Raw genomic sequence first — 20146 nt, forward strand, 5'->3', positions numbered from 1 at the left:
GGACTCATCAATCAGCAGTCATCTCAGCCCTGATGGACTCAAAATCCTGGCGTTGTTTTGCTCTTTGGCATGAGGAATGTAGGCTGAAGTCACTGGCATCTGAGTTTCCTGGGTGCTCAATGAGATCCCTTTAACGAACCCACCAGCTCCCTCAGCGCCCCTCTCTCCCACACACCACACCAGTCAAGCTGGATCACAAACCTGTGTTGATGCTTTTGCCCCTTCCATTAGAGTGAAAGTATTTCAGAGACTAGAGGGAGTGAGGCTTCTTTCACTTCGACATCCCCAGCAGCCAATCCGGCACACGGCAGGTGCTAATACATGTTTTTGGGGGTTTTTTTTTGCGGTACGCGGGCCTCTCGCTGTTGTGGCCTCTCCCGTTCCAGAGCCCAAGCTCTGGACGCGCAGCTTCAGCGGCCATGGCTCACGGGCCCAGCTGCTCCGCGGCATGTGGGATCTTCCTGGACCGGGGCACGAACCCGTGTCCCCTGCATCGGCAGGCAGACGGACTCTCGACCACTGCGCCACCAGGGAAGCCCGCTAATACATGTTTATTGAATTAGCTAATGAACTAATGAAGTTGAAATGCTGCTGAAATGTAAGAGCAGTGAAAAAAGCAGGTGCAACGCTTCCCTCCAGGAAAAACACAGGTGTTCTCTGTGTCTTGTTTAGATAACATGGGTCTCCAACAAATGCCAGCCTCGCGTGTCCCCATGTAAAGGGGAGACGTGGGGCTGGCTGCTCCTATGGGCTCTGTCAGCCCTGCGAGCCTGTTGGCATGTGGTGGCAAATGCCCTCACAGTGCAAACGCCTCCTTCAGAGTGACTATAATTTATCAGCCAAACTGGGACACTTCAAAGAGGGATGCTACTAATAACTCCTGGGCTGATAGGCGTAAACCGGGACTGGCCCCGGGAAGACTGGGAGGTGTGGTGCCCCCGGCTCCCACTCCAAGGAGGCTTCTTGAGTGAGCCAATCCCCTGTGTGTAATGCCAGCGGTCAGTGCCACCAAGGAGCCCATGGCCACCCCAGTCTCATGGTGAATGTCAACTATTCTCTTCCAGACTATAAACTCCTCGGGGATCAGGGACTTTGTCCCCTCATCCTCTCCATCTCTTTCCACAATGTTGACTCTGGACCAGGCACACAGTAGGATCCACAAAGACCCAGTGAATGAAGAACTGAGTTTCCAGACTCCAACATTGGCTCACCTACCCCCTTAGCAAGTGCTTCATTTGAAGCAGTCCCTGTGCTTCAGGGCAACAGTACCTGTAGGAATCACAGGGAATTCCCACTTTGGTAGAGAAGGCTGGCTTGTAAATAAAGCAGTGTTGGAATGGAGGTGAGTCACTGCTGGGAGGGCTGAGCAAGGGGACAGGCAGACTCTACCTGGGATGGGAAAGGGGGTGGTGGAGAGGGTCATCAATACATGGGCAGTTACTCTATCCGGCATCATATCTCCCTTTTCTGGTAACAGCACCGTGATTTTCCTTTATGGAACACACTCCTGCCTAATCATTTGCCCGAGTGGTATACCTGGGGCTGATCACACCCCTCGGCTCCTGGGATGGACATGACTACTCGAGCCTGGCTAGTAAGAGCAACACACATACCTCACCACAGAGAACATTTCAGGTGCAGGAAGTAGATGGAGCCAATGATGTTGGTGTTGGCACCTCTACTGAAGTGCTTAGCAAAGAGAACTCCTCTTTTTCCTGGGGAGACCAAAGCTGGTAGAACAATAAGCCTGGAGAGGCTCATGACCATCTTGTCACCATAATAAGAGAAACTCCTTGGAAACAGAGCCAACGAAGAGGAAGGCAGAGCCAAGAGATGGGAAGATCTGATGAAATCCTTTGAGGGCCTGGATCCAGCCATGCCTGATGCTGCCTATCTACAGACTGACTTTTCAGTTTATTGAGCCAATACAGTTTCTTTTTTTTTTGCGGTACGTGGGCCTCTCACTGTTGTGGCCTCTCCCATTGCAGAGCACAGGCTCCGGACGCGCAGGCTCAGCGGCCATGGCTCACGGGCCCAGCCGCTCCGTGGCATGTGGGATCTTCCCAGACCGCGGCACGAACCTGTGTCCCCTGCATTGGCAGGCAGACTCTCAACCACTGCGCCACCAGGGAAGCCCCTGAAAGACTCTTGATAGAAGTTTCACAGAGAAGGTGGTACTAAAGTCAGACAGTGAACGATGAGTACAAGTCCATTAGACAGGTAAAGAGGTGGGGCCTTGTATGGGTAGGGGAGGCAGGAAGAACAAAGGCATTCCAAAGTGACAATCCATGTTAAAACACTCTGGGGTCAGGCCTGGGTGACTGGTCTGTGTGCCTTACCCGTTTATTGTGCGATGTCACATGTGGACAGCTGTTGGCCGATATGGGGAGTGTTACTGTCTCATTCAGGGAGGTAAAGGTGGCCATGATAGAATCCTGTCCTAGCACCATCAGCTTCATTTGCTCATTCACCTGTGGATAAAAAAACCAGGACTCAGTGGATCCCTGCTTCTGTTGTCCCACCTACCCGTTCCTGACCGGGTAGGGGGGACAACAGAAAACCACAAAACACAAAACCCCTCTTGGCTTGGGCCTAAGAGAGCTGTAAGATCTTTCTGGTTATTATGCTAGAATCCTGTTTTCAGGGAGAACACATAAGAATTCCAATTTTTCTCTGAGGGATAAGCAGAAAAAATAATGATGGTTCTTTACCCCTGCCCTTTCCCTTTCCAACCCAAACCTGTAACCAACTGTGAAGGAGACACAGGGATCCAACAGGCGAGTCAGCTTTGGCTCTGGTAGAGTTGGATAGGAGTCAGAAGCCAACACTGTCCCTGAATCTGATGCTGGGTCCACCCAGGCACCAGGTCTGACTAGGAAAGCACACAGAGCTACCTTGGCAGGGGGACCAGACCTCACCCCTCTGCAGGTGGGTGGGCAGATGGCAAAAGGGAACCTAGCCAGGGCCGTGCCACACATGCTCATTTCCCTCTCCTGCAGTCACCAAATGTGTCACCACTCCTCCCCTGAGGAGGGGCCACCCTTTTTCATCACTTCCAAAATGGTGGGATTTCCTAGGTAGCAGTCCCAGAGAAGAACACAGGGAGGGTGAGTTGCCCTTATAGCAACTCACTCCTTACTAAGAACTCTGTGGCCTGGAGTGAGTCCCAGGTCTGCCTCTGGTTAGCAAGCCACTGGGCCTCCCTGAAGCTCCCAGTCTTCAATATCAGAGTCAAAATGCTCGTGTTAGGTTCAAATAAGATAAAGATTATGGAAGTGGCTTTCTAAGTCACAAAGGCCCACACCAAAGACGAGCAGATATTGTCAGCATGTGGCAGAGCAACGTGCACGTGAGGCCCTGGATGGTTCAGGTGTGCAGAGAGTTATTTATGCACAGTGGCCCCACCAGGGCCTGGGCATCTGTAGCTCTACAGCCCCTGACCTACACGTGCCCCAGAACTCCTCGGAACTAAGAAAGTGCTCTCCATCTTCACTCCTCCCATTTCCTTCTAGGATTCCACTTGCTGGTCCAAAGGTCCACACTCAATTTCCTCACCATCCAGCCCCTTCCTCATTCTCTGCAGCCTGGATGCTAGTCCCCTTCCACACTCTGAAAACATCTGATCCATGACCATCTTCCTGCCAAGTGTGTGACATCTTCAAACTTGTAGATCACTCTCACTTAAGAGAGACACTACCTGCTCCAGTTCTCCTTCTAGAGACTGTAGAACAGAGCTGTGAGCTGTGGCTGGGAGCTCAAGCACTGTGGTTGGACACTTGAGGCAGGTTGCTTAGCTTCTCTGAGCCGGGGGACAATAACAGAATCTTTCTCTGGGGCACTAAGCAGATTTCACAGATAAAATAAGCAAAGGGCTTAGCTTGGTAGAGCTGTTTTTAATTATCTTGGCCCCTGGGTAGTTTCTCTTCCTCTTCCCAATGTCCCAACGATGGTGCTCTGTGAACTCAGCCACTGCTCATCTTCCTGGGAGTTCGTGAGCCACATGTATATGACGTGCATATCATCCCCAATCTCTCGTTCTAGGTGAGGATCCCTGTCCAGAGAGAGATGTCCACTGAGCCCAATTAGCACATCAAAAACCATATGGGTCTCTGAGCCTCTCAGAAACTGCTTTGTTTCCACCCAGACACACACACTCCATGTGGAGTCATCTATAATTCCCTCCTCCTCTCATTTATCCCCTACAGCCCATTTCTGAATGCCACTGATTTATTTTACTGAAATGGCCCCTTTAAAAAATATTACTAATACCCTCCATCATGTCAAGTCTGGCTAGTAACTCCTTAACTAGTCTTTCTACTAGCCCCATCTGCTGATCTTTCCCTCTCCAGTCAACCTTCCACATAAATGCTGGATGGAGCATAGCAGCCCTCAGCTTAAAAACTAACCAGCTGGTTATACTCCCACTATAGCTGAGTCAGGTCCTAACAGGCTGATCCTCCCACAGAACTTGGAAAAAATACAAAAAACAACTACTCAAAGGCTCAGAAGAATAAGCAAAAGCAGGCAGATTTCGAAGAGTCAAAACTTAAAAGGATCAACATGGGATGAGTTCTTTCTGGCCCAAAGAACCAAAGGACAAAACCTGGGGTCAACTACAGTCACAGAAAAGTAAGGAGAGAATTACAGAAGGGACAGAGAAGTAGAGTCCCAAATGCTATGATTAAACAGTCCACAGCTTTGGCTGATCCCTGAACCATGTGTGAGCAGTGAAAACTCAAGGCAGTTTACTTCCAGGGAAACAGAAAACTGAACTGAGATTTGAGCTGCTGCCCACTGCGGGTGAGACAAAGTTTGCATTATGAGTCTAAACAAGCCCATTGCCTGTTAAAGCAAAAAAAATCAACACTCTTCAGAGAAATACATCAGAACTCAGAGACTCTAAAACATAACATCCACAATGTCAGCAATCCAAAATAACTCAACATGTGAAGAGCCAGTGAAGTGTGAGCTGTTCTCAAGGCAACAAATAACCAATCCTATCTGATATGTCCCAGATGTTGAAATTACCAGACAAGGCTTTATAGCAGCTAACTTAACTATGCACAATGAGGCAAAGGAAAATATATTTGTAATGAAAGAAAAACTAGGAAATCTCAGCAGAGAAACAAAAAATATAAAAAACAACAGAAATCATAGAGTTGAAAATAAATATCTGGAATTTTTAAACATCACAGGATTAGCATAACAGCAGAATGGAAATGACAGAATAAAGTCAGTGAATTTGGAGATAGATCCATGTAAATTATCCAATCTGAAAAGTAAACAGAAAAATATTGAAAAACAACAAAAAGAACAGAGACTCAGGGACCTTTGGGACAACATAAAAGGTCTAAAATACATGTAATTGGAGTCTCAGAAGAAAAGGAAGGAGACTGGAGTGCATTCTTCCCCTAAAACAACAGCAGAAGACTCCCCAAAATTTGTTGAAGGATGTGAATTTACAGATTAAAGTAGCTCAGTAAACCCCAAACAGAATTTATATGAAGACAACCACATGCAGACACATCATAGTCAAACTTAGAAAACTAAAAGAGAAAATCTTGAAAGGAATGAGAGAAAATGAACAATGATTTGAATAACTACAAACTTCTCATCAGAAACTATGGAGGACAGAGACAGTGGAACATCTTTAAAATGCTGATAGAAAAAAACGTCAACCAGAATTCCATATCTGGCAAAAATATTCTTTCATAAAGACATTTTTCACATGAAAGAAAACAGAATTTGTTGCCAGAAGATCTCCATTTCAAGAAATGCTAAAGGAAGTTTTTCAGGATGAAGAGAAATGATACTGGAGGGAAACTGTATTTTCAGAGAGGAATGAAAATGCTGGGAACGATAAATATCTGGGCAGAAACAAACTTGCCACTGCAGCCTCCAAGACAGCATGCAAACTCCTCAGCATGACATCCAGTGCCTCTCACCTCCACCCCCCTGACACATACAGCTCTTCCTTACTTTTCTTTCATGAGAAGCACTTGTGAACTTTTAACGATGCCACCCTGAGTCCCAACTCCAAGCCTTTACAGATGATATTCCTCTATCCAGAATGCTCTCCCTCCTTCTTATCTGTATCTATGAGAATAATATGCACACACACTCATGTTACAACTCAAGGCCACTTGTGTTCCAGGCCACTCCTGACTGTACCAGCCCCTGTTGTGCATTTCTGTATGCAGCTCTAGGGAACAGAATAATGAACTAAGACACACTGCTGAAACACTTTAGTGTGTCAAAGCACCTTCCCCACCACTGTTTCATTTAGTTCTCACAAAAGCAGTGTGAGGCAGCAGGGAGGCTCTTGTGACCCACCTTGTATTGATGAGCCACCAAGACTCAGAGAAGCTGAGTGGTTTTCAGAAAGCTGCACACCCAGGGTTTGGCAAAGCTGACACTAGTACGTGGCTCCTCAGACCCTCATCCCAGAGTTCTCTGTCCACTTGGCCATACTGACATATAACATATGGTGTCTGCCTGCAACCAATTTATAATCTTTTTGGATTGTAAACTTTCATATAACTACAAAAAGTTAAATAGTAAGGCAATAACTCAATACACTCCTGGACTGGAGATCTTGGACCTGGTCAAGCAATAGAAAGACTTGTGAAAACTACAAACTCCAGAACCCATGACAGACCAACTGAATCACAATCTCTCTAGGGCTGTGCCTGGGATCTATATTTTTGTTAAAGTCCCATGGGTGATTCTGATATGCAGCCACAATTGAGAACCTCTTCATTACATGACTAATTGTACAATAACTGAAATTTGTCATTTCAGTCCGGATTACTTTTTAATCCAGACAGTGGGCACTGGGAGAAGAGAGAAATGGGTGTGGACTGGAGTGCCATGAGAACAGGAAGTCTGAGTAGGGCTTTGAAGGAGGGAAAATTTGGATTGGCAGAGAGAGAAGATGTATTATATTTCAGGACATTGGGGTAGGAAGGGTGATACACGTTCAAGGAATTGAATGTTTCTGAGCAGTGGTATGGTCTACAGGAATCGAGATATAAGAATGAGAATCCAGTGGTCAACATAGAGGATGAACAGGAAGGGCATGAGACAGGATGCTTGAGCCCTACCATGAACTCTAACAGTGCTTCTGTCTGTAACTCTTACCTAGGGTGGATTCTATGTTCTGTGATCTTTCTCTGAATCCCAATCCTATGAGCTTGTCCTTCTCTCACAGCCCTTATACTTTTCTACCACATATTCTTATTATTCCCCTAGATTTCTGAGTTCCTTGAGGGGTATTGTCTATCTTTCTATCCCCTAGATTGGTGATTTTCAACAACAGGTGATTTTTGCCCCCCAAAAACATTTGGCACTGTCTGGAGATATTTTTGGTTGCCACAACTAGGAGAGGGGGTACTCCTGGCATCTAGGGAGATACTGGTAAATATCCTACAATGCACAGTTATTAAAAGAATTATCCATCTCAAAAAGTCAGTAGTTCCAGGGATGAGAAACTCTGCCATAGGTAAAGTGACAAGCACACTTAATTGCTTTATTAGTATATTAAATGTATTAAGTTATTATTTAATATTAGTAATTAAACATTTATTATTTAATAACTCTTTGATGAATAGCTGAACAACCAAATGAATTAAAAAAGGATTTGTGTCTATCAGCTTCCTTTACCTCTCAGATTTTTTTGTTTCACAGATAGTAAAACTATAAAAACAAAAACTGGGGAGACCAACATAGAATTACTTTTCTTATTGCCACACATAGGCATTAAAAATAAAACTATCAACTACTGTAACAGTTACTTCCTAAAATAAAGGACATTTTAACTATAAAATATAATATCATTAATAATAAAAATAAAACAGGAAGCATATTACCAAGAAAGGTCAGTACAGCAGCCAACAGTTGCTGTAGGCTGGTGAAAAGTTCACTTCAGTCAGCCCTGGACCACTGCCCATCAACGTGGGAACCTCTGATATTACAAGCTCCTTGAGGCTAGGGCTCCTGTCATACAGGTAGCCCTCTGGCTCTTAATGCTGGACAGCCCAGTGGCAAGCCCCACCTCTGCTGCCCACCCCTACCTTGTATTCCAGAGAGAGCAAAGTCTCTGTCTTGGAGGTCCAGCTCCACTTGTGGACTACATAGCCGTTGTAGTCGTTGGCGGTCCCACCTTCTTCATCCAACACCAAGACGTATGGGCAGCTAGGAGAGATACATAAATGAGGAGCTTCCTCCAGGACCTGGAAGGAAGCCCCCATCACTACAGGCTATAGGCAGGCAGGGCTCTGAGACTCTGCCCCAGGTGGAGTAACTGTGGACTCTTGCAGGTGGCCCTACTTACCCAACCTAACATGGTCTGATGTCCCCTCACACCTCTTGATGCTACTGGGGAGTCTGCTGGGAAGGTCAGATCTGAAGGAGATGGTGGAGGCTCAGGTCTAACCCAAGGGGGAGAGAAATGGAACGTGTGCCCGTAGCCCAGGAGCCTGAGCATATAAGATCTCAGGCACCAAAATGGGAAACGGAACAACCGTCACATGAAAGTAAGTCAATCCCTCCTAGAACAGTTCCTTAGGAAAATCAGACAAAATCAACATTTGGCTACCAAGAATATGTGCTACCCATGGCCTCTCCTACACTGCTTCCTAGTATAAAACACTTCTCTTCCCTAAAGAATTCTTCCATGAATCTAGCTAACAGTGAAGAGCTCAGTGCTCTGGCGGGAACAAGTGGAGTAGGACTTGGGGAATTTCCCTTCTCATTGGCTATGACATGAATCCAGCAAGTAAGGGCCTCAAAGCACCTATGTCCCTACAGGCACTGCTTTGGCCCTGCCACACTGTCTTCCTAGATCTCTGGACACTGCCTGGTCCATCTTTTTCCCAGGGGCTCCTACTTTGCACCTCGGTGCCCCACTTTGTCACCCTCAGAGATACTTCCATGGGGCCAAGATTCCCCCAACTGACTCACCAGGTCTTCAGGTTGTAGTGAATGCAGCCCTGGCCTTCAGCATTGAACACGGCCAGGAAGGAGAAGCTGGGTGTGTCATTAAAGAGGCAGGTGATGGCTCTCCCTCTGCAGCACATGGGGATCTGACACACGGCGATGTGTCCAGAGGGATAGCTCGCAGAAATTGTTAAGTAGAACTAACAGAAAACTCTCAGAATTCTGCTCTTAGGTGCCTCATGGAAAGCAAGTCTACATGTCAGTGTTTTAGCTGTTTGGTACATCATTCCCAGTCTTCTGCACTTTGCATAAGTAACAACTAAATGACTATGGAACCAACCATGCCCTGGGTGCTTCCCTGTATCCTCTTTCTACTCCTCACAACCACCCTGTGGTAGGTACTATTACCTTCATCTCACAGATGAGTAGGGTTTCCCTGCATGTAAGGGGTTTCCTGAGATGCATTACTTTCAGCGATAAAACCAGGAAAGTCCCAGACAAACCAGGGTAAGTTATTCACCCAACAGATGAGGAATCCAAGGTGCAGAGAAGTGATCTGCCTTACATCACATCACAGGAAGTGGCAGAGCCAGTATCTGAACTCTGAGGCCAGGATATTTCTAATGCTGTTAGGCTGCTTCCCCTTCTTACCAATCTAGAAGAGTAGACAATGTCTCCCTGTTCATTTCCTACTTAGGAGGCCGCAAGGAGCACTGGTCCTGACTAAAACAGATATGGTGTGGGCAGCTACTATCCTTTTTGCCAGAATTTCAGAAGTGCCCCAGACAGGAAGAATTTCAGTGATCCTACAATCCCACTCCTGGGCATATATCCAGAGAAAACTATAATTCAAAAAGATACATGCACCCCAATGTTCACTGCAGCACTACTTACGATAGCCAAGACATGGAAGCAACCAACATGTCCAGCAACAGATGAATGGATAAAGAAAATGTGTTATACACACACACACACACACACACACACACACACACACACACAATGGAATATTACTCAGCCATAAAAAAGAATGAGATAATGACATTTGCAGCAACATATAGGACCTAGAGATTAACATACTAAGTGAGTAAGTCAGAGACAAAGACAAATATCATATGATATTGCTTATATGTGGAACCCTAAAAAAATGAACTCATTTACAAAACAGGAATAGACCCACAGACATAGAAAACAAACTTATGGTTACCAAAGGAGAAAAGTGAGGGGAGGGATAAATTAGGAGTTTGGGATTAATATATACACACTCCTATACGTAAAATAGATAACCAACAAGGACCTACTGTATAGCACAGGGAACTATGTTCAATAATTTGTAATAACCTATAATGGAAAAGAATCTGAAAAATAATATACATATACACATATAACTGAATCACTGTGCTGTATACCTAAAACTAACACAACATTGTAAATCAACTGTACTTTAATTTATTAAATTTAAAAATAAACAAATAAATTAATTATTAAACAAAAAATAAATAAAATTCATTAGATGGATTTAGCACTATGCTGGAGCAGGAGAAGAAAAAAATCAGTGAACTTGAAGACAGAACAACTGAAATTATCCAGCCTGAGGAGCAAAAAGAAAAAAGAATGAAGAAAAATGAACAGAACCTAGGAGACCTGTGGGACACCACCAAATAGACCTATATATGCATAACAGGAGTCCCAGAAGAAGTGAGGGGACAGAAAGAAATAATGGTTGAAAACTCCCCGATTTTTATGAAAGATATGACTCTATACATTCAAGAAGATCAACAAACTGCAAGTAGGATAAATTCAAAGACAGCCACGTTATTATCGAACTGCAAAAAGACAAAGAAAGAATCTTGAAAGCAGCAAAAGAAGAGACTTGTCATGTACAAGGGATCCTTAATAAGATTAGTGGCCAAGTTCTCATCAGAAACCAAGAAGGCCAGAGGCACTGGAATGAAATATTTAAAAAGCTGAAAAAAAAAAGCTATCAACCAAGGCTTCTATATTGAATAAAACTATTCTTCAAAAATGAAGGAGAAATTAAGATTTTTCCAGATAAACTAAAGCTGAGACAGTTCACCACTAGTACACCTGCCCTACAAAAAATGCTAAAAGGATTCCTTAAAGTTGAAATGAAAAAACACTTGACAGTAACTCAAAGACAAACAAAGGAAAAAAGAACACCAGTAAAGGTAACTACATACGTAAATATAAAATTCAGTATTATTATTTTGTTTATAATTCCTTTTTTCCTATATGATTTGAGAAAACAAGTGCATAAAACAATACTTGTAAATCTATATTAATGGCAATGTATGTATAAAGAGTTAATTTCTGTTAACAACAAAATAAAGGAGGAGGAATGGAGCTGTATAGGAGCAGAGTCTTACATGTTACTGAGGCTAAGTTGGTCTTAACTCAAACTAATACGTTGTCAAATGTAATTAGTTTCTTCAGGCTGCTGTAACTAAGTACCACAAACTGGGTGACTTGAACAGCAGAAATTTATTCTCTCAGAGTCTGGAGTCTAGAAGTCTGAAATCAAGGTGCTGATAGGGCCATATTCTTGGAGGCTCTGGGGAAGAACACTTCCTTGCCTCTTCCTATTTTTCTAGTGGTTACCAAGAATCTTTAGCATTCCTTGGTTTATAGATGTATCATTCTAACGTCTATCTCAGTCATCACGTGGTGTTCTTCCCTCTCTGTGTGTCTGTTTTCTCTTCTTATAAGGACATCAGTGGATTAGGGCTCATTCTAATCCAATATAACTGCATCTTAATAATTATATCTGCAAAGACCCTATTTCTAAATATGGTCATATCCTGAGGTTCCAGGTAAACATAAATTTTTGTTAGACATTATTCAACCCATTATACCAGGGAAACCAATAAGAAAATAACTAGAAAGTGTGGAGAAAAGGAAATCAGAGAGCTACCATATAATCCAGCAATCCCACTCTTCAACATATACCCAGAGAAAAACATGGTTCGAAAGGATAAACACACCCCAATTGTTCATTGCAGCACTGTTTACAATAGCCAAGACATGGAAGTGACCTAAATGTCCACTGACAGATGAATGGATAAAGATGTGGTACATATATATAATGGAATATTACTCAGCCATTAAAAAGAATGAAATGATGTCATTTGCAGCAACATGGATGGACCTAGAGATTATCATACCAAGTGAAATAAGTAGGACAGGGAAAGACAAATATCATATGATATCACTTATATGCTGTATCCAAGAAGAAAAAATGAAAGAAATGAACTTATTTACAAAACAGAAATAGACTCACAGACTTAGAGAAGGAACTTATGGTTACTGGGGAGAAGGGTGGGAGGAGGGATAGATTGGGAGTTTGGGATTGACATGTACACACTGCTGTATTTAAAATAAAATGCCTTGGGACTACCCTGGTGGCGCAGTGGTTAAGAATCCACCTGCCAATGCAGTGGACACAGGTTTGATCCCTGGTCCGGGAAGATCCCACACACCACGGAGCAACTAAGCCCATGTGCCACAACTGCTGAGCCTGTGCTCGAGAGCCCGCGAGCCACAACTACTGAGCCCATGGGCCACAACTACTGAAGCCCTTGTGCGTAGAGCCTGTGCTCCACAATAAGAGAAGCCACCATAATAAGAAGCCCATGCACCACGACAAAGAGTAGCCCCCACTTGCCACAACTAGAGAAAGCCCGTGCACAGCAACAAAGACCCAATGCAGCCCCCATACATACATAAAACTAAAATGCCTTTCCATGAAAAAGAAAGAAAACAAACAGCAAAATGGCAGAATTCAGTCCTCCCATATCATCAATTACTTTAAATATAAATGGATTAAACTCTCCAAAGGCAGAGATCTGCCAAATGGATAAAAACAAAACAAAATATATTACTCAACTATATGCTATCTACAAGAGACTCACTTTAGATGCTAAGACACAACTAGGTTGAAAGTGAAATGATGGAAAAGGATATTCCATGCAAATAGTAACCAAAAGAAAGGTGGCTGTATTGATATCAGACAAAATAGACTTTAGTAAAAATTTTTACAAGAGACAAAGAAAGACATTATGTATTGAGAAAAGGGCCAATACCTCAAGAAGATATAACAACTATAGACATATAAACACCTAACAACAGAGCCCTAAAATATATAAAGCAAAAATGCACAGAATTAGAGGAAGAAATAGTTCTACAATAAAAGAGACTTCACTACCTTACTTTCAACAATGGCTAGAAAAACTAGACAGAAAATCAGAGGACTTGAACAATAGTATAAACCAACTAGAGCTACCAGGCATATACAGAACATTCCACTTGACAACAGGAGAATACACGTTCTTCTCAAGTTCACAAGGATTGTTCTCTGGTTTACACAGTATGTTAGGCCACAAAACAAGTCTCAATAAATTTCAAAAAACTGGAACCATAAAGAGTATATTCTCTGACAATAGAATGAAACTAGAAATCACTGGCAGAAGGAAATTTAGAAAATTTACAGACAGTGGAAATTAAGCACACACTTTTAAACAACTAATAGATAGAGAATAAATCACAAGGGAAATCAGAAAATACTTTAAGATAAATGAAAACAAAAACACAAAATACCAAAACTTATGGGATCAGGTGAAAGCAGTACTCAGAGAGAAATTTACAGCTATAAATATTCATATTATGACAGTCTCTAGGCCCAATCCATGTTGCTGCAAATGGCATTATTTCATTTGTTTATACAGTCTAGAGATTGTCATACTGAGTGAAGTAAGTCAGTCAGAGAAAGACAAATATCTTATGATATCACTTATATGTGGAATCTAAAAAAATGGTACAAATGAACTTATTTACAGAATAGAAATAGAGTCACAGATGTAGAAAACAAACTTATGTTACTAGGGGGGAAAAGGGGGGGGAGGGACAAACTGGGAGATTGGGATTGACATATACACACTACTATATAAAAAATAGATAACTAATAAGAACCTACTGTATAGCACAGGGAATTCTTCTCAATACTCTGTAATGACCTGTATGGGAAAAGAATCTGAAAAAGAGTGGATATAGTAAATCAACGATACTTCAATTTAAAAAAAGATAAAAAGATTAAAAATTTAAAAAACTATGAGTGGATATATGTATAAGTGATTCACTTTGCTGTACAGCAGAAACTAACAACATTGTAAATCAACTACACACTAATAAAATTTTTTAAATATTCATATTAAAGGAGAAGAAAGATCTCAATTCAATAACCCAACCTTCTACCATAATGAACTATAAAAAGAACAGTAAAGTAAAACTAAAGCTAGCAGAGGAAGGAAATAATAAAGATTAGAGAAAAGAAAAACAAAACAGAGAACAGAAAAAACAATAGAGAGAACTGGCAAAACCCGAAACTGGTTCTTTGAAACGATCTGTAAAATTAACAAAACTTTAGCTACACTGACTGAGGGGGAAAAAAAAAGGAAGACTCAAATTCCTAAAATCAGAAATGAAAGTGGAGACATTACTACTGACCTTACAGAAATGAAAAAAGATCATAAGAGAATTATATGAAGATCTGTACCTCTACCAGTTAGGTAACCTAGTTGAAAAGGACGAATTTCTAGAAACATGCAAAGCAAAGTTGCAGGATACAACACCAACACATAGAAATAAGTTGTCCTTCATGAACATGGGATGTCTTTCCATTCATTTCAGTCCTCTCTACTTCAGCAATATTTTGTAGTTTTCAGTGTACGAGTTTTACACCTCCTTGGTTAAATTTATTCCAAAGTATTTTATCCTTTTTGATATTATTGTAAACGGTATCATTTCCTTTTGTTTATTACTTTTCTATTGTAGTTGTTGCTCATATAGCATTTCAGATCATTTGTTCCCGGTGTTCATGGATTGGAAGAATTAATATTGTTAATGGCAATGCTTCCCACAGTGATCTACAGATATTGGGTTGGACAAAAAGTTTGTTTGGGTTTTTCTGTAACATCTTAGGGTCTTTTTGGCCAACCCAATACAATGCAATCCCTAACAATCCCATCAATCTTTTTTGCAGCAATGGAAAACTTGATCCTAAAACTCGTACAGAATTGCAAGGGTACCCAAATAACCAAAATAATCTTGAAGAAAAGAATAAAGATGAAGGACCCACACTTATTGATTTCAACACTTACTACAAAGTGATAATAAAACAGTGTGGTACTGGCATAATAGACATATATATCAACAGAACAGAATTAAGAGCCCAAAAATAAGCCCATGTATCTATAGTCAATTGATTTTCAACAAGGGCGACAAGACCATTCAATGAGGGAAAGAATAGTCTCTTCAACAAATAGTGCTAGGACACTTGGGAACCACATGCAAAAGAATGAAGTTGGACCCTTACTCATACTATATGCAAAGATCAACTGAAAAATGGACCAGAGATCTAGACCTAAGAGCTATAACTATAAAGCTCTTAGAAGAAAACAGAGGAATAAGGAATAGTTTCTTAGATATAAAATCCAAAAATATAGAAAAACTGGACTTCATCAAAATTTAAATCTTTTGTATATCAAAGGATGCTATCAAGAGTATGAAAAGACACCTCACAGTACAGGAAAAATATATGTAAATTATATATCTGATAAGGGTCTAGTATCCACAATATAAAAAGAACTCACAACTTAATCAAAAAATTGGCAAAGGACTTGAATACACATTTCTACAAAGAAGATTATACAAAGAAGGCACATGAAAATGCTCCTAATCATTAGTTATTAGGGAAATGCAAGTCAAAACCATGACAAGGTATCACTTCACACCCACTAGAATGGCTGGAAATTAAAAATTGGAAAATATCAAGTATAGTCAAGGATGTGGAGAAATTGAAACCCTCACACATTGCTGTGGGAATGTAAAATGGTGCAGCCACTTTGGAAAACATTCTGAATGTTTTCATAATAAGTTAATAAGTTAAATATAGAATTATCATATGACCCAGTAATTCCACTCCTAGGTATAGACCGAAAAGAAATGAAAACAGTGTGCAAATAAAAACTTCTCCAAGAATGTTCATAGCAGCATTATTCATACTAGCCAAATGGTGGGAGCAATCTAATGTCCATAAATGAAAGAATGGATTTTAAAAAGTGGTATATCCATTCAATAGAATATTAGTCAGCCACGAAAAGGAAGGAAATTCTGACACATGCTACAACATGTATGAATCTTGAAAACATTAAGTGAAGGAAGCCAGGCATAAAAGGCCACATACTGTAAGATTCCATTTATATGAGATGTGCAGAATAGGCAAATCCATAGAGACAAAAAAACAGATTGGTGGTTGCCCCTGGGGGTAGGCAGAAATGAGGAGTGACCAATTAATGGGTATAGGATTTTCTTTTGGGGTGAACTCAATAGAGGAGTTGGTTGCACAACACTGTGAATGTGCTAAATGCCACTAAATTGTACACATTAAAAGGACTGATTTTATGTCATGTGAATTTCACCCCAATCAAAAAAACAAAAGGAGGGAATTCCCTGGAGGTCCAGTGGTTAGGACTCTGTGCTTCCACTGCCAAGGGCTGGGGTTCAATCCCTGGTCGGGGAACTGGGAGAACTGATGCATACTACAACATGGAAGAACCTCGAAAACATTATGCTAAGTGAAAGAAGCCAGATAAAAAGACCGCATACTGTGTGACTCCATTTATATGCAGTGTCTGGAATAGGGAAATGCATAGAGACAGAAAGGAGATGAGCAGTGCCAGGGACTGTGGGGGAGGGGAAATGGGGAGTGACTGCTTATTAGGTACATGGTTTCCTTCTGAGGTGATGAAAAAGTGCTGGAAACTAGATAGTCGTGATGGTTGTACAACACTATGAATGCCACTGAATTGTACACTTCAAAATGCTTAAAATGGTAAATGTTATGTGCATTTTACATATTAAAAAAAAAGTGCACCTCACACAGCAGTTCTGAGTGCTCAACAAATCCCTAAAGGAACAGCACTTAGCACAGTACTGGGCACATGGGGATTATGGTTTGTTTTTAATGTGGTGAGTTGTATCTTTGTATGAAAAAAGGACTTGAGGGAAGTTTGACAGGAGACTCAGCCATTGAGGAGAGAGGTCCAAGGAGATGCTGACAGCCCAAATGAAAGCGATGCCGGGGATGGTTCTGGGGTCTGACACTGACCAGTGCAAACCCACTGGGGCTTGGAGCTTTTTGGCAATCCAAGGGCAGACACATCACTTCTACCTGAAAGTTTTGCCCAGCAGTCTCCGTGAAGACAGAATTAGCTGCCAAGTCCAGGGTTCTGTGGAACCCATGAGGGAAGGAAGTGTCTCCCAAACATTTTCTCTAATCCAGAGGGATCCAACACCTGCACGTGTGTTTTGGCCATTTGATCACAGTAACGCAGATGCTGTCCTTCAAGATCACTGGGTCCAACTTTCTCACCTTATAATGGAGAGAAGTGAGGCCCAGAGAGATGGAATGGCTTATGCAGGGTCACCAAGAAGAACTGGGCCTGGAATCCAGGCCTCTTGGGACTCCCACAGCAGAAATACATTAATGACCAAGATCACTGGGGTCTGAGTCAAGCGCACCAGCATCGATGGCCTGAGGTCTCCGGTGGTCCCAGCAGGGGGTCCTTGGGATTCTGTGGCAGGGAAGGGAACATGGATCCCAGCAGGCTGGTCTGCAGTACCTTGATCCCCTGATCTACACTTGTCCACCCCTCTCTGGTCCTGCCAATAGCAACCTAATTCACGGACACAGCTTCACGAGTTCAGGGTGATGGTCCCATTCAATGCAGTGTTGAGGAAGAAAAGGGGGGAGAGGGAGCCCCATGACCCCTGTGAGCAGCAGCTGCCTGGGAAGGTGTGTGCTGAGTTCAATGCACAAGGTGCCCTGGAAGCAGGGCTGAGCAGAGGGTAATGAATGCACTCATTTATGGTCAGAGAAACCATAGGACTCCTTTGACAGGCACTGCAATTCTGAATTCCCAGTTCAGTGGAGAGGAGGCCAAAGGAAGCGAGGGGGGCCATGGCCAGAAAGGCCTGCCGAGCCGCCTGTTGAGACGGCTCAGAGAGCCACCTCCCTCTAAGGTAAAGTGGTACATTCACTCCATTCCATTAATCATTGCATATAATACTCGATAAACATCTGTGAATGAAGAAAGCAACCTGACTCCATTCATGCTAAAATATGCATAACTCTCAGCCTTTACCCTGCATGTTAGAAATCTTAGTTTTCCTCAGTCTAGGGTTCTTGGTGCATGGACAAGCTTTGAAGGTCTGCAGACCCCCTGCAATCACAGGAAATGTTTTACATGCATGTGTATCAGTTCATATTTCTGGGAAGAGGGTCTATAGCTTTCACCAGATTCTCAACGAGAAAATGTGTCCCCTTGTGCCACTCACACACCCCAAGGTTGGGACCCAGCTGCCCACATTCTCATGAATACCGCCAGACCTCAGCTGCAGATCAACCCGAGCATGTGCCAGGTGGGGTATGTGCAGTGCGGGTTAGACTCCAAATACAGGGATCTTGGGGGCAAAGTATGCAAGAACCACAGTACTTACCCATTGAGCCTGGGACAGAAGGACAAAGACACCCCCCCCCCCAGGATGGAGGGTCTCCTATCACCTTCTCTCGGCTAGAGATGAATTGTTCTGTGTCTCCAATCTCTTCCCACCTGGGACAGCCTCGAAGGCAGGAACTGCTGCTGCACCCCCAGCCCGCACTGACACGTAATCACAGATAGTCGGGTTCAGTACGTACTGGTTGATCAGGACTGAATTTGAGGCTTGACTCTTGGTACTTCTTCTCTGACCTGAACAAACTCTTAATATCCCAGAGGACCCGTCACCAGACTTCTCTGACCAAATGAAAAGCCAAAGGAAACACTCTGGCTTTGTCAAAGCCTGGAGTTCTCTGGGCTGAGCTGCTGGGGAGAAAGGGAAGCACCAAATAAAAGGATACTAAACGAAGAAGGACCCATCATAGAAAGTGTAATGCAACTTGATGGCCTTCTTGGGTGCCTTCCATTCCTGAGAATGCCGGTCCAAGTGAAGATGATGGGCAGGAGGTTGGTGAGGGGTGGGAGTGGAAGTCTGAGCACCTGGAGGGTGCGGATGGTGGGAACTTGGGATCTGAGCAACCCCTTTGGGGGTAGACATAGATGAGGGGGCATCTTTGCCCTGTACTTGTGTAAGATCATGGGTAGAAGATATTCCTCCCTTTCCATGAGACCCTTTCGGCTTCTCTGCAGGGAAGGAGACCAACATATTTTCTAGCCACTTGCCTCTCACTCACCAGACTCTCTACAGCCCCTCCCCAGCTCCCCAGACTCCCATTCCATTTCCCTGTCCCCAAAGTATCTGTCCCTACCCCAACCCCTCATCCTTATAGGTAATGTTTTTAGGAAGAACTGGGAAGGTCCCCATACCACTTTGAGACCGGCCCTGGCCTGATTTCCACCTTTTGCACAGGAGTGGGGACCCATGGAGTGGAACTGCGTGTGGAACGGGGTGGCAGAGCTGGAGGCTTTGATCACCTCTCAATCCTGAGCTTACAAAGGAAGACAGCTTCCTTCTGGAATGTCACAGTAAGGAGCAAACTGGGTGGCTGCCCTCTACGCATATTCTACAGCTGCAGTGACAGTGGCCTGTGAGCCCCAGGACACATATATGCTTAGATGTAACTAGGTTTGAAATCCTTTATGGCCCATGGTCCAGGCCTTTGGAGGAACGCAGATTCACTTGCTCGGACTTGTGGGACACACAAAATCATAAATACCATTAATCACCCATGTCAGTGTTTTTTGTTTTGAGAGCTGTTCCTTTTTTTCTAAGAGAACATCTGACAAATTATGTCAAGAAATAAACATTCTTAACTGTAAGGGTGTGTAAACTTTAAGAAGCCATGCAAAGGGGTCTCACTGGTGAGGAGGCAAAGAACATTGCCCTGGGACAGGCCCATTGAGCTGTGGGACCTCAGACAATGCCTTACCATGTGCTTGGGGTACCTCAGTTTCCTCATCTGTAAAACGGGAATAAACCTGCCTTCCTCATAAGGTCATAGTAGGACTGAAAATGACTGTGATTGTGGAAGGACTAGGGACCTGTGTGTGAGGGACAACTATCACCCTGTCACTGTGGCTGGGGGCACGGGGTAGCCAACATGTCCGTGATCCCCCTCCACGCACACACAGGCTGT

The 20146-nt window shown here is 43.1% G+C and overlaps 1 protein-coding gene across 1 annotated transcript in view; it reads right to left on the reverse strand.

The window, feature by feature from the left end:
- The window catches only part of LOC307192980 (uncharacterized protein C3orf20), a 60515-nt gene that overhangs the window by 32199 nt on the left and 8170 nt on the right, over positions 1–20146 (reverse strand). Inside the window, 7 exon segments of the mRNA XM_079934353.1 lie at positions 2340–2471; positions 8073–8193; positions 8962–9137; positions 18575–18653; positions 18911–19109; positions 19112–19147; positions 19150–19193. Coding sequence (XP_079790479.1) covers positions 2340–2471; positions 8073–8193; positions 8962–9137; positions 18575–18653; positions 18911–19109; positions 19112–19147; positions 19150–19193 — 787 coding nt within the window.

This window comes from Stenella coeruleoalba (assembly GCF_951394435.1).
Source record: "Stenella coeruleoalba genome assembly, chromosome: 10".
Lineage (NCBI taxonomy): Eukaryota > Metazoa > Chordata > Mammalia > Artiodactyla > Delphinidae > Stenella > Stenella coeruleoalba.